This window comes from Urocampus carinirostris, chromosome 3 (assembly GCF_059441175.1).
Source record: "Urocampus carinirostris isolate Australia breed hairy pipefish chromosome 3, RoL_Ucar_1.0, whole genome shotgun sequence".
NCBI classification, from domain to species: Eukaryota; Metazoa; Chordata; class Actinopteri; order Syngnathiformes; family Syngnathidae; genus Urocampus; species Urocampus carinirostris.
In genome coordinates, this window is record NC_142351.1 from 1,162,550 (window position 1) to 1,175,687 (window position 13,138).

The window sequence follows — 13,138 nt, forward strand, 5'->3', positions numbered from 1 at the left end:
CTTCCCACTCTCAATGAATCTTTTACCAGACTGAGCAGGAAAAAGGTTTAACACCAGTGTGGGTTCTAATATGATTTGTTAAACTCCCGTTATCTGTGTATCTTTTACCACAAATTGGCGCGGAGGGGAGGTCGGCATTCTGTACCTGTTAAATTCTATTCTATCAATTCTAAATTCTAAAGCATATGTGATGCTGGCCAATAGAAGGCTCCGACAGCCACGTCATGCGAAAGGCTTCTCTCCAGTGTGGGTTCTAATATGTCGCCTTAAGTTTCCACTCACAGTAAAAGTCTGACCGCAAACTGAGCAGGCAAAGGCTTCTCGCCTGTGTGGGTTAATTGGTGTAATTTTAAGCTCTCATTCCGTGTGAATGTACGGCCGCACACTGAACAAGAAAAAGGCTTCTCCCCAGTGTGGGTTCTGGTGTGCCTTTTTAAGGATCCATTTTGGATGAATCTTTGACCACAAACTGAGCAGGAAAAAGGCTTCTCACCAGTGTGGGTTCTGGTGTGACTTTTTAAGTCCCCACTGTTAGTGAATCTTTTACCGCAAACTGAACAAGAAAAAGGCTTCTCGCCTGTGTGGGTTAATTGGTGTAATTTTAAGCTCTCATTCCGTGTGAATGTTCGGCCGCACACTGAACAAGAAAAAGGCTTCTCCCCAGTGTGGGTTCTGGTGTGCATTTTTAAGCTCCCATTTGTAATGAATTTTTTACCACAAATTGAGCAGGAAAAAGGCTTCTCGCCAGTGTGGGTTCTGGTGTGTATTTTTAAGTGCCCACTCCGGGTGAATCTTTGACCGCAAACGGAACAGGCAAAAGGCTTCTCCCCAGTGTGCATTTTAAGGTGTATTTTTAACTTCCCACTCTCAATGAATCTTTGACCACAAACTGAGCAGGAAAAAGGCTTCTCGCCAGTGTGGGTTCTGGTGTGTATTTTTAAGCTGGCACTATTGGTGAATCTTTGACCGCAGACTGAGCAGGAAAAAGGCTTCTCGCCAGTGTGGGTTAATGTGTGTCTTTTTAAGTTCTGACTTGAAGTGAATCTTTGACCGCAAGTTGAGCAAGAAAAAGGCTTCTCACCAGTGTGGGTTTTTGTGTGTGACTTCAAGTTTCCTTTGTGGGAAAATTGTTTTCCACAAATTGAGCAGGCAAAAGGCTTCTCCCCAGTGTGGGTTCTGGTGTGCCTTTTTAAGCTCCCATTTTGGGTGAATTTTTGACCACAAACTGTGCAAGAAAAAGGCTTCTCCCCAGTGTGGGATAGCCCGTGCTTTTTTAAGCTCTCATTTGTAGAGAATCTTTGACCACAAACTGAGCAAGAAAAGGGCTTCTCACCAGCATGGAATTTCATATGCAACTTCAGATAGGACTTGTGTCGAAACGTTTTCCCACACTGAGAACATGTGTTACCACCTTCAGCAATTGCGGAGCGGGACGTGTCGTCATCTTCCGTTTTTACGTGTTGACGGAAGCTAATGCTTAGAAGCTCCTGCCGACCGTTATCTTCAGGTTGACCTTGATCTTCGGCGTTTGAACGAACTCCAGTCACTCTCAAGACTGGAACATCGTCCTCCTCCTCAACAGGCTCCCCATCCTCAGTCTCTTGCTTACCGTGATAAGGCTTCAGATCCTCCTCATTTTTAACGGCAGGCAACTCTGGTTCCTGCCGCGCAGTAGCAAGATATTCTCGGCCGACGTCTGCAAGACACAAATCACGTTTATTTGTATTGCCCTCAACTCCTTAGAAGCATTGTCCCCGAGTGCCAAAACGCGAGAAAAATTCTAAAGGCTTAGGCGCTGCTGAACAGTGAGTATTAGGCCTCTGGGAATGAAATCTTCACTAGATGCCAAGAGTGGCTTTGTTCAGATTGTTTGCTGCGTCCCATTCTTCCCACTTTCCCTCGCTATTTCTCCTCGTCACTTGCTTTTGCGCGTGCATGTGCAAGTGTAACGTGTCCCAATACTCTCAAGTCCGAGGGAGAAGTCCCCTTCGACCCCCAAAAGAACCACTTCGGATGGAAGGAGGTCAGGAGCTGACTTGGAACAAAGTCACTTCCCAGAAGACGAATTCTCAATATCAACAAACATGGCGGGAAAGGAACTGCACAAATGTAAGTCCTTTTTCACAACTATGCATGTTTTTGAAACAAAATACATCGAGATGTCTTGGACATAAACGCAACGGAAAACCTTATCGTTGCCTCAAAACATGAACATTGCCAAATGGCTACTTTACACAGAGCACAAATCGACCAAAAAAGCCACAAACGGCTCTTGGCACTCCAAACCGTCGAGTACCTTAATTTGTTTAGCCCCGTTTTTATCTTAAAGGAGTCGTGCCTTCACATCCACACAAACAAAACGCCGGTCGCAGAAGCGGCATAGTCACGATAACGTTACGGATATATGTCATTGCGCGTGTTTACTGCGCACGATTCCGCGTGTCCCGTTTTCTTTACAATATGATGCTAACACGTGAGATTGAATCGATTCTTGACGCGGAGGGGAGGTCGCCATTCTGTACCTGTTAAATTCTATTCTATCGATTCTAAATTCGAAAGCATATGTGACGCTGGCCAATAGAAGGCTCCGACAGCCACGTCAGGTTTGTGCTTGTCGATTCACTATGAAATCATTATGCGGAAGGAATCAGATCATTTCCTGTCTCGCGTCGGGTCGCGTCGGCCTGTTAGTGAGCAACTTGTGTCGAATGCGGTCATGCGGGCTAATGTTTCAGAGACGGTGGAGCAAACCCAAGCCCTGATCACATTCAGGGCAGAAGATGATGAGCAGTTTGGAGTGGAGTTTTTTGGAGTGTCGGAGGTTTTTGTAAATGAAACATGAACAATGAAAGTTAAAGTAATCACAGCAGGCTGACCGCCAGAATTTTATTTTATTTTCGATTCGCGTAAACTCTGTCCGTGTATTGATATCTATCATTTGTAATACTTTACCACTACCCTGTATTCATTTTCGATTTTAATTTCTGTTCAGAATGGGAGGTGATACTCCCAAAGGGGGCATATGTTGTGGTAAATAGACTTGCATTTGTAGAATAGATTTGCAGACATTTAGAAATTTGGAAAGACTTGCTTGCAGTTGTGGTAAGAGTTGTGCTGACATCGTTTCGTGCAAGGAACGGAAGTCTCTGTACAAACTGACCACAGGTTGTTTGGAAAAACTATCTCCTTATTTCCTTATAGGGAGACAAACACTTTTCCTTGCGAGAAAAACAAAATTCCTGTCAAGTTACGTGTAAATATCGGACCGCCTTTTGGGTGTACACAATTGAAGCTTTAAAAATATTGCCATGTCCCGATTTCTGAGAGACCTTCATTGACAAGACAATAAAGCTATCTTCCTCCTACGAAGCTGGTTCGTGTTCTCCTTATCCACATATGAGAAGACTTTTCTCTCGATTATCGAACCTGCGGTTTCCCCAACACATGTTAGCGTCATCTTTCGTACGGAAGATTACAATTAGCGAGGACGTACGATGAGCCTGGGTTAGCTTCATGTTTCTGTTAAGCATTCCAGGTAACCGTTCGGGGTGTTGGAACGGATTAAAACGTTTTACCTTATTTTTAATGGGAAAAAAAAATCACGGTGATCGAACAGGGTTCTGGAACGGATTATGGTCGAGAAGCGAGGTCCCACTGTAGTTGCCATTTCTCAGACCGGAATTGCATTTGGGGGCGATTTTCGATTTGAAAAGAAAAGTGCATTTTCTGCGCTAGTTTTTTTTCAGGGAAAACAAACATTGAGACGTGTAAATATGACTCGGGATGATGTACTTAGAGACAGAGAGTTACAAAATAGCAACTATAGATGTAAAAATCAAAACAGACCTGCAGTTGGATAGTCTTTCTTGTCATGATACAAAAAGACAACAAAATCGGAGGGTTATTGCTTTCAGTGTAAATAAACGATGAAGAGACCGGCAAGCTGCACGCTGCAGTCGGGTCCCCGCGACTTCTGCGACGTTTTTGTGATGAATGAAATGAGTAAGTCGACGTCAATTTCTAGACAATTCGATCGAGGGGAGAGAAAATAGACGGTGATCGCCGATAATAAAAAGATTCGCAAATATAAAAATATTCACCTTTGGGCAAATATGTCGTCTGAGAAACAGCCCTAGCGCACGTGACTGATTTAGGAATAAAGTACGTATTTTGAAAGAACGAGCGAGACAGAAGCCCGGACCTTATTCGAAAGGAAAGTACGGTGGACGTCGACGGCCAAAGACGAAATGTCGAAAGTTGTGGAAAGTATATATTAACTAAGGTTAAGGAAAAGTTGAACCTGAGATGAACACGAAGGAGATGACAATAGCCTATTGCGTGGCGGAAGACTTGAGCCGGGGGCGGGCAACCATGACGAGTTGTTTAGAGCAATACAATAAGGAGCTTTCCCTTTTTGCCATATCTCCTCTCTGCGTATTTTTGGGGGCCACGCCCTACGACGTTCCCTCCGAAATAAGGACGTAGAGGAAAGTAAAACGACCAACCTGCTCTGTTCAACACAATTTGGAGTATCTTGTAAACAGTTCCTGGACACTCTGGTTCCTGCCACGCAGGAGGAAGATGGTCTTCACCGATTTCTGCAAAACAGAAGACAAACCGCATTTATTTGTGACGCCTTCACTGAAAGAAACTCACAAAAGGAATGCGCAAAACACCATTGTAACATCAACCGGATCTGAAAGCTACAAGAGGGCAAGGAAACACTCAAAAAAAGGTCAGGATGCGTAAAATGAAGAAACCTTGGGAAGGGACCGCACATGAAATATACAGGAAGTCATGGAAACAGGGTTCATACATGGTTTTAATGGCCAAATCCGAGCACTTTTCAAGCACTCCCATAACCATATTTTAAATTATTTTAATTAATTTAATTTATTTTAATAATCCAGCGGCGCCATCACAGGAAAGTTTTTTTGTTGTCCTCTTTGATGATTAAAACAAAGTCGCTATCTTGCTCCTAGCGCATGCTTTGTGCTATTTTGGGATGTTCCTATCCACGACCAACGATCTTTGTGAAAGGGCTGCTATAAACTGAAATCGATTCTGCCATTGTGCTTCGACAATGCCTGAAGGCTCTGAAGGCGTTGCATAACAATAGATTTCAATACGAAAGAAAAAAGGGAGAAGGTAGTTGTGCATAAAAAGCAGAAAAATGAGCCAAATTCGGACTCATTTTTAAGATACGAGTGCATTCAATCGACTGCTGATCTTTTGCATTTTGATCTTTTCACTTATTTGACTCTGAATTTTTTGGGTGCTTTTCATTTGTGTCTAAATCGGTCAAGAAGGGATTGCAAATTGTCTATTTTAGCACTGAAGAGTATATATTTGGAATTGATGTGTTCATGTTTTGCATTTTCAGGGATTTTGTATTCAGCGTGTAAAAAGCTTATATTGTTTTGTATTGTTTTACAATTTGTTTCTGTAGATCTATGACTATTTTGATTGCCAGCCTGCAAAATCTTGGAAAGCATTGTTATTGTAGCAGAAGCAAAAAAATGTCCAACCTTCCCCGAGCTGCTTGGAAAAAGCGTCCTCTTGTCGCCGTCCTTCCCCACTGGAGCGCATTTTATCCGTCTTTTAACGAAAAATATCTCAAACTCAGGATTAAAAAGGACCACAAAGTGATACTTGAGTCGAGCTGACGTCGTTTGAAGTCGACTAGAGGACTTTCTCCACATTCTATTGTTCGGCAGCCATGACACCTTCTCCTTCGAAACCCCGCCGCAATGGATTGTGGGTACAAGTGGCACAGATCGCATGATGCGTTCACAAACTGGGTGTTTCGGGAAATCCTACCAGATACGACCGAAAAGCGTCTCAAAAATGTGGAAAGTCGGGGTTTTCTGACCCCCAACCGGGGAGATGTGATTAGATAAACACTTGAGGTGGGAGGTCCGAGTTGCAAAGTTGGGGTACATAGCCTTTCTCCTGGTTGGGGGTTTGACATCTCAGTTGTCGTCTTTTCGGGAACGCAGCAACAAAACAAACGAGCATAATGGATAGGTCGGCGCCAAAATGTCGATATTCAACAGCTGAACGTGCATTTGATGACAAAGTAGTTTGAAAAGGGGGAAAACGAGCATTTGAAGGCAATGTACGCCGAAAAAGGGGAGAAACAGACAAAGAGGGCTTGTGAAGTTTTGTCAATTTAAGAACGCTATTACTCGTGATATTGCGGTAAGATGTTTTCCGTTAGTGTGACGTCATTACGCACGCAACGGGTTTTTTGTTGCGGTTTGCTGTTGTAGATTACCATCCATGGTCCAAAAATGGTTGTGTGGTTTTTTGTTTATTTTATTTGTTATTGTATGTGTGTGTCTTGCTGTTGGTGTAACAGAGTTATTTGATTGTTTGGAATGTTTTTTGCTCAATCAATGAACCTTAATGCCAAGTCAAGTCATTTTTATTTGTATAGCCCTTAATCACAATTAGTCTCTAAGGGCTTCACAAGTTATTACATACAACAATCCAACGGTATCGTGTGACTGACATTTAGCATCTATTTTGCAGATGATGAGCTAAAACAACAACAAAAAAATATTTTTTTAAAAAAAGGCAACTTAACTCCAAGCTTCGATAGATCAATTTAAGCCGATCTATCTAGTCCTCTATGTGTTTCTGTTGCTGCGTTCCCTGTAAAGACGACAACTGAGTTTTCTAACCTCCGACCAGGAGAAAGGCTATGTATCCCAACTTTTCAAATAGAACCTCCCTCTTTGAGTGTCTTTCTAATCACATTTCCCCGGTTGGGGGTCAGAAAACCCCGACTTTCCACATTTTTGAGACGCTTTTCGGTCGTATCTGGTTGGATCTCCCGAAACACCCATTTTCGTGAACGCATCACGCGATCTTTGCCACTTGTACCCACAATCCATTGCGGCAGTGTTTCGAAGGAGAAGGTGTCATGGCTGCCGAACAATAGAATCTCCAGAAAGTCCTCTAGTCGACTTTAAACGACGCCAACTCGACACAAGTATCACTTTGTGGTCCTTTCTACTGCCGAGTTGGAGATATTTTTCGTTAAAAGACGAATAAAATGTGCTCCAGTGGGGAAGAAGAACCTTTTCAAGAGAAGCTTCGGGGAGCCAAAGAGGAGAGCGAGCGAGAATGTCGACGACCCGACGCTTTTTCTAAGCAGCTCGGGGAAGGTCCGTCATTTTCGCTTCTCCTACAAAACCTAAAGTGTAGGAAATCAAATGAAATTTTCAAGTCCAATCAAAACTTCAATAGTTCCCCGATAAAACAAATGCGAAATGCCAACATGACTTCAAACAAAAAGTGCGGGGCCATTTCAATTGAGCTTTGGATTGGATCCAACATGGCGGCCCGCACCAATGCTGCGGCGAGTTGCTCATTTTTCTGCTTTTATATGTAACCGCGGTGTACTTGTCCCACCAAAGATCCCCATTCACGCCGGACCGGATGATGAGGATTTTATGATTACAGTTTCTGCAAATGAATGAGTCACAACATTAGCTTTTCTGCTGGCTTTGATCTCAGTAGCAGCTCTCTCTGAAAACTACCCGAAGCATATCAAAGAGCTTTCTTTACCATTTACATGAAATACATTGGCTGGCAACCAGTCCAGGGTGTCCCCTGCCCACTGCCCGATGATTGCTGGGATGGGCTCCAGCATGCCCGGGACCCTACTGGGGATAAGCGGTGCAGCTGATGAGATGAGACATTTTAGAATGTGACAATCCATTTGTTACATCCATTTTAAGAAGAGATCGTACAGCGGATTTTTAACGTTTACAATGAATTCAACATATTTTACTTTCGTCTGAATTTTAACCACCATCATCCTTTCTAATATATATGATAAAATAGAAATAATAACAAAAAAGTGTATAAAAACGGGTACAATTCACTGCAAATGAATGAGTCACAACATTAGCAGCTCTGCTGGCTTTGATCTCTTTGATCATGGCTTTGAGAGTACTTGTAAAGTATGTATGTTTCCATGACTTCCTTTATATTAAATTTTGAGGTTGACCGTATATTACGCGCTAAGGCCCTTGCAACATCTATTTCCGCTTCGTCATCCTGGAAGGGGGATGACCACATGCGCGGTCCCTTTCCAAGGTTTCTTCATTTTCCGCATCCTGACCTTTTTTTTGAGTCTTTCCTTGCCCTCTTGTAGCTTTCAGATCAGGTTGATGTTGCAATGGTTTTCTGCGCATTTTGTGAGTTTCTGTCATTGAAGGCGTCATAAATAAATTCCATTTGACTTGTGTTTTTCAGACATGGGTGAAGACCATCTTTCTACTGCGCGGCAGGAACCAGAGTGTCCAGGAACTGTTTACAAGATACTCCAAATTGTGTTGAACAGAGCAGGTTGGTGGTTTTACTTTCCGCAACACGAGATATTTGGCCGTCGACGTCCAGCGTACTTTCTTTTTGAATGAGTTTTGGGCTTCTGTCCTGCTCATGTTGAGGAATTTGTCGGTCCGATAGGGGAGCCTTCTCATACGCAGATAAAGGAGACAGAAGCCAGCTTTCGGAGGGAGATTTACAGCTTTATTGCAGATTCTCTCAGAGAACGGTGAACATGACAATGGTTTTAAGCAGTAGTGACGATTACGCTGGATTGGATACACCCCAAAAGGCGGTCCTGTATCACGTATGAGTACGTGACCAGTCCCGTGTACGCCGTATGAGTACGTGACCGTTCCTTGCACGCCGTCTGGCAACGGTATCTTCAAGGTAAACTCTAATCGTCTGGTAACGGTATCTTCAACCGAGGTCACCCCGACCTTTTCCCACAAGCAAGTAATGTATTGTAAGTTAATGTAGACATGTATGCAAATCTATTTCTATATATGCAAGTGCAAATGCTTTTGAGGATTTGCCACAACATAATCCCCCCTTTTTTTTTTTTTTTTTTCCTTTGAATGGAAATTAAAATTGAAAAGGAATACAGAGTAGTGGCAAATTATTACCAATCACAGATATCAATACAGGACAGAGTTTACGCGAATCGAAAATAAAATAAAATTCTGGCGGTCAGCCTGCTGTGATTACTCTAACTTTCATTGTTCATGTTTCATTAAATAAAAAAGAAAAAACCCCTAACACTCCAAACATCTGACCCATGCACTAACCCCCCCCTTCATTTATCTTTATCCGTACATACTGTATTATACACGTGGACCGTCGACGGTTGATCGGTACGTGATAAAGGTAAATGAATAATTAAACTGATCAGCGATAACAAATTTTGGTAACAGCCGTCGATACATTTCAAGATGAGTGGATAGTGATACAGCATATACATCGGCCTTTGGCCTGACCCCTGTGCATAATTTGAAGACCATGCACTGTCGTATTCGTCAACGGGTGGCGTGAAGTCAGATGTTGGAGTGAGTGTTATCCCAGCAGGCATCACGCTCAGTTTCCATGCAGCCAAAAACCCGGAAGCGACGATGACCATCCCAGGCAGCAGCTTGTTCCCCGGCAGTGTGACATACCAACAAAAGAATCACAAGTAGAAACCAATATATTTGTTGCTGTTATTCCTAGTGCTACTTGATATTGTTATTAGTGTAGATTATCATTTGTGTCTCTTTCCGCAGATGCTCCATTATTTAATGTAATGTAGACTGACTATTAACGTTGCCAAATAAAATTCAAGGTTTTGAATTTAGTTGAGTCATCTGTCCTCCCTCAGGAATAGGCTTCGATATTTAATCACTAACTGTGCTCATTGAGCTTCTTGCCACCCTAGTATTAGCCACTACTGTCATTTGTTCTCCAAAAGTCTTAAGAATTCCTCTTTTAAGAATAGGTATGGCACAGAAACACAACAAATACATAATTATTACGATAGTTAGTACGAAAATTTCCCCCCTTCGCTAACATACTACCCCAGTACCCAAATGTAGACGAGAACCAATCAAAAGAGATACTGTTCTTTTCAGTATTTACTGTCACTTCATTGCTCAACTCACGAATCTTTGACAGTGCTTTTGTGAAGCTTCCTGCTTCGGATGTATTTAAAGGTATATACATACAGCCTTCCTCCTTTATCATATGACACACGCCTCCTTTACTGGCCAAGAGAAAATCGAGGGCCTGATGATTCTGCCAGGCCATCCTAGATGTCTCATGTAATTGCTCTCCTACTGCACTAAAGGCCTCGTTAATGTAATTAATAAACGTTGTTGGTTGTAATAAATGTAGTTAATCCATTTTGCGTTCTTATTCTGAGTTATCCAGATAAACACCGATTCTAATCCAGACTTAATTTCATTGCTAGCTATAAATTACTCTGGAATTACTCTCGGTTGTCCGATGTTATTTAGCCATACCCGTCCACATACATATGTTTTCTTTACTCCGGCCAATTGTCAACAAAAATATTTCATTAAATTACTTTTTACCCTTTTCATTTTCTTCCTTTTCTCACTTGTATGTCCCTCTCTTCTCTTTTCCTCAACGCCTACTTTCTTCTCCCCTTTTTACTTCTTCCTTTGCTAACTCTTATCTTTCTGTATTTGTAACTTCCTTACTTGCTTTGCCAACTATCCATTTTCTACATAACTTTACCTTCTCCTACGCCCTCTAACACATGCTTTTTAGCCCACTAGTGTAATGGGAAATTGACATATAACCATCTCACTTAATCTTTCAATCTATTTATTTATTTTTCCCAAACCAATTAAATCTACTATTCTAGCTTCACCTACTTCATTTGAAAACGACGTGCATTGATCTACAACGATTCATCTTACTCATTTGTATTCCATTCAATGAATATTTCCTCCATATTCAATGAAAAAAAAGTATTAACTCACGCTCTTCCACTATTCTCGTACAACAATGCTTTACATTCTCAAATTACTCCATTTAATTCACTCAATTGGATTTTTCCTCATCTTCACATTCCTTTATTTTCCAATTTTTAACTGAAAACGAAACATTTTTATTCATTTTCTGTCACTATTCCATCTTTCTATGGTGTGGTTCTGGCATTACCTCTATGAATCTGAAATAACTCAACATAATTTTTCCAAACTTACCACTCCTAAATTTATCGTTTTCCAATTGAAAAAACAGAAAAAATTTGGACCGTAAAAAATATTTATTGGAACCCCTTAGGCCCCTATGCGTTATGTAGTACACCCTTAGCGTCAAACACTGATTTCCCAAAAAACGAACATTTTCGATTCCTGACGCGATGTGCTCTCGGTTCCACCCAAAAACAACATTTTTAAACGGTCTTACTGTTGATAACAAAACGTTTCTGTCGTTGCATTGTGCACTTAAATTCGCATCCTTTTTCTTCTTTGTTAAAAACGCACGCGCTCTTGTCCGCGGCAATTTTCCTTCGTATTTTTCTATTTTTTCTTTTCAGCTACGTGGGCCGCTTAAACGCTAGTACAAACAAACATATAAGACAAGAAAAAAAAGAATACAGGACAGAATACAAACGTTTACAACATTGAACAAACATAAAACATATGACAAGACAAATGGCCCACAAAAATTTAAGTTAATTAGTCAAATTAAGTCAGTGCACATTGAGACCATGTGCCTACACAACTACCGAGTTAGGGTTACGGTTTTCCTCTTCTACACAATTTCCCGAATTTTACGTACTGGCCGTGCACTCATTTTTGGCTGTCGGCGTTGTAACCCCACTCTTTAGTGCCGTCGCCGTGGGTGTAGGATTCTCTGGACTTTGGTGTGTCAGTACCCTTATCGCCTATATCGTCACATTAAGGTTTAGCCTATTATCCGTCACTTTAGTCTGTACTGTCGTTAACATATTTGGTTTCTGGTAGTCCGTCGGCAGTCCGACTGGTTGCACGTTTATCTTTCGTCTGACTCATCCCATGATACTCGGAATTTCAGTAATTCAAACTTGTCTTCTATCGCGAATTGCACTATTCATACACGTCCTTCTACTCAATCAAGGAAGCAAGGTTTAGGGCGCTTTGAGGAGAGGGATGACTGAGAATGGGCGCCAAGAGTGGACTGAGAGTGTGATCGTGGCTACTTTGTTGTGCGGTGCAGAGACGATTCAGTTTTATTAAGACGACAGCAGTGTATGTGTGTGTGTGTGTCGTCGTATCGATACTAATAACTACAAGGAGTGGAATGGAACTATGACGACTATAACATGAAACCAAACGAGACGTCACGCTCTATAGAGAATTTACCAACCTATTTCATCATCGCCTACAATCAGCTTAAAATTTTTCCAACATTCTGCTTCTTAAAAGAACCTAAAAAAAAATCAGTCATTAAAAGCGCAATTAACCACCAGTCTATCGTCCCAAAAACAATTGTTTTAAGTCAATGGTGGGCAAACTTTTGTCGTCACGGCCTAGGGACACATCCAGTTTTTCTCATTTACAATTATGATGTTGTATTTCATTATATTTAATTCCTGTTTATTTACTTTGTGTAAGCTTTGCACATCAAACTGAAATATTAGCCCTTTGTTCCTTGTTATTTTTTCCATTGTTCCTTACAAAACCGCTCCCCAGTTCCCAAACGTACGACGGTGATCGCTTGGATACACCATTTTTCAGATCTTTCCCCAAACACTATTTATGTCTGGACTTGGGCTTGGCTATTCTAACACATTTATATTGTTAGTTTTAAAACATATTATTTTAGATTTTGTTTATGTACGAACCTCTACTGAACATCAGTATACCTTCAGGGCAATTGCAGTTGACTCAACAAGGTTCGTTTGCTTTCGGAACGGACTAATCCCGTTTCAATCCAATTGATTCAAATTGATAATGTGTTTCGATTTACAATAGTTTCATCATTTCATATTTACTGCTAGAACCAATTAAACGTATAAGTAGAGGTACAACTGTGTACAACTTTCTTTTGCACTATATTGACTATTTTTCACCAAATGCATATTTACACAAACCTCAACCGTATGTAACATTTTAAATGCACATTCTTGTGTACATATTGTATTAATTATAACTATAACCTTATCTTTTCCGTTCCTTTACCTAACTCTGAAGATGGAGTGTCATGCCAAATGTAATTGTCAGTTACAATGTGTGCACCCGTTTTGTAACTATGTCCGTAAAGTTATATTCCTTCTTATCATAAATGATGCGTATATATGTAGTGCTTCCAA

At 41.3% G+C, this 13,138-nt stretch overlaps 4 protein-coding genes across 4 annotated transcripts in view; 1 reads left to right on the forward strand and 3 right to left on the reverse strand.

Moving 5' to 3' along the window:
- Positions 1 to 13,138, reverse strand: part of LOC148368215 (uncharacterized) — a 359,448-nt gene that overhangs the window by 249,729 nt on the left and 96,581 nt on the right. The gene's annotated exons all lie outside the window — the stretch shown is intronic.
- Positions 1 to 13,138, reverse strand: part of LOC148368220 (uncharacterized) — a 306,344-nt gene that overhangs the window by 181,833 nt on the left and 111,373 nt on the right. The gene's annotated exons all lie outside the window — the stretch shown is intronic.
- LOC148368227 (uncharacterized) overlaps positions 1 to 13,138 on the forward strand; it is a 66,363-nt gene that overhangs the window by 19,062 nt on the left and 34,163 nt on the right. The gene's annotated exons all lie outside the window — the stretch shown is intronic.
- LOC148368228 (uncharacterized) lies at positions 279 to 5,702 on the reverse strand. The gene is made up of 4 exons (XM_088329634.1): positions 5,529 to 5,702; positions 1,409 to 1,604; positions 859 to 1,309; positions 279 to 690 (listed from the first exon to the last, which is right to left on the reverse strand). The coding sequence occupies exons 1-4, from the start codon at positions 5,700 to 5,702 to the stop codon at positions 279 to 281; spliced, it is 1,233 nt and encodes a 410-aa protein (XP_088185760.1).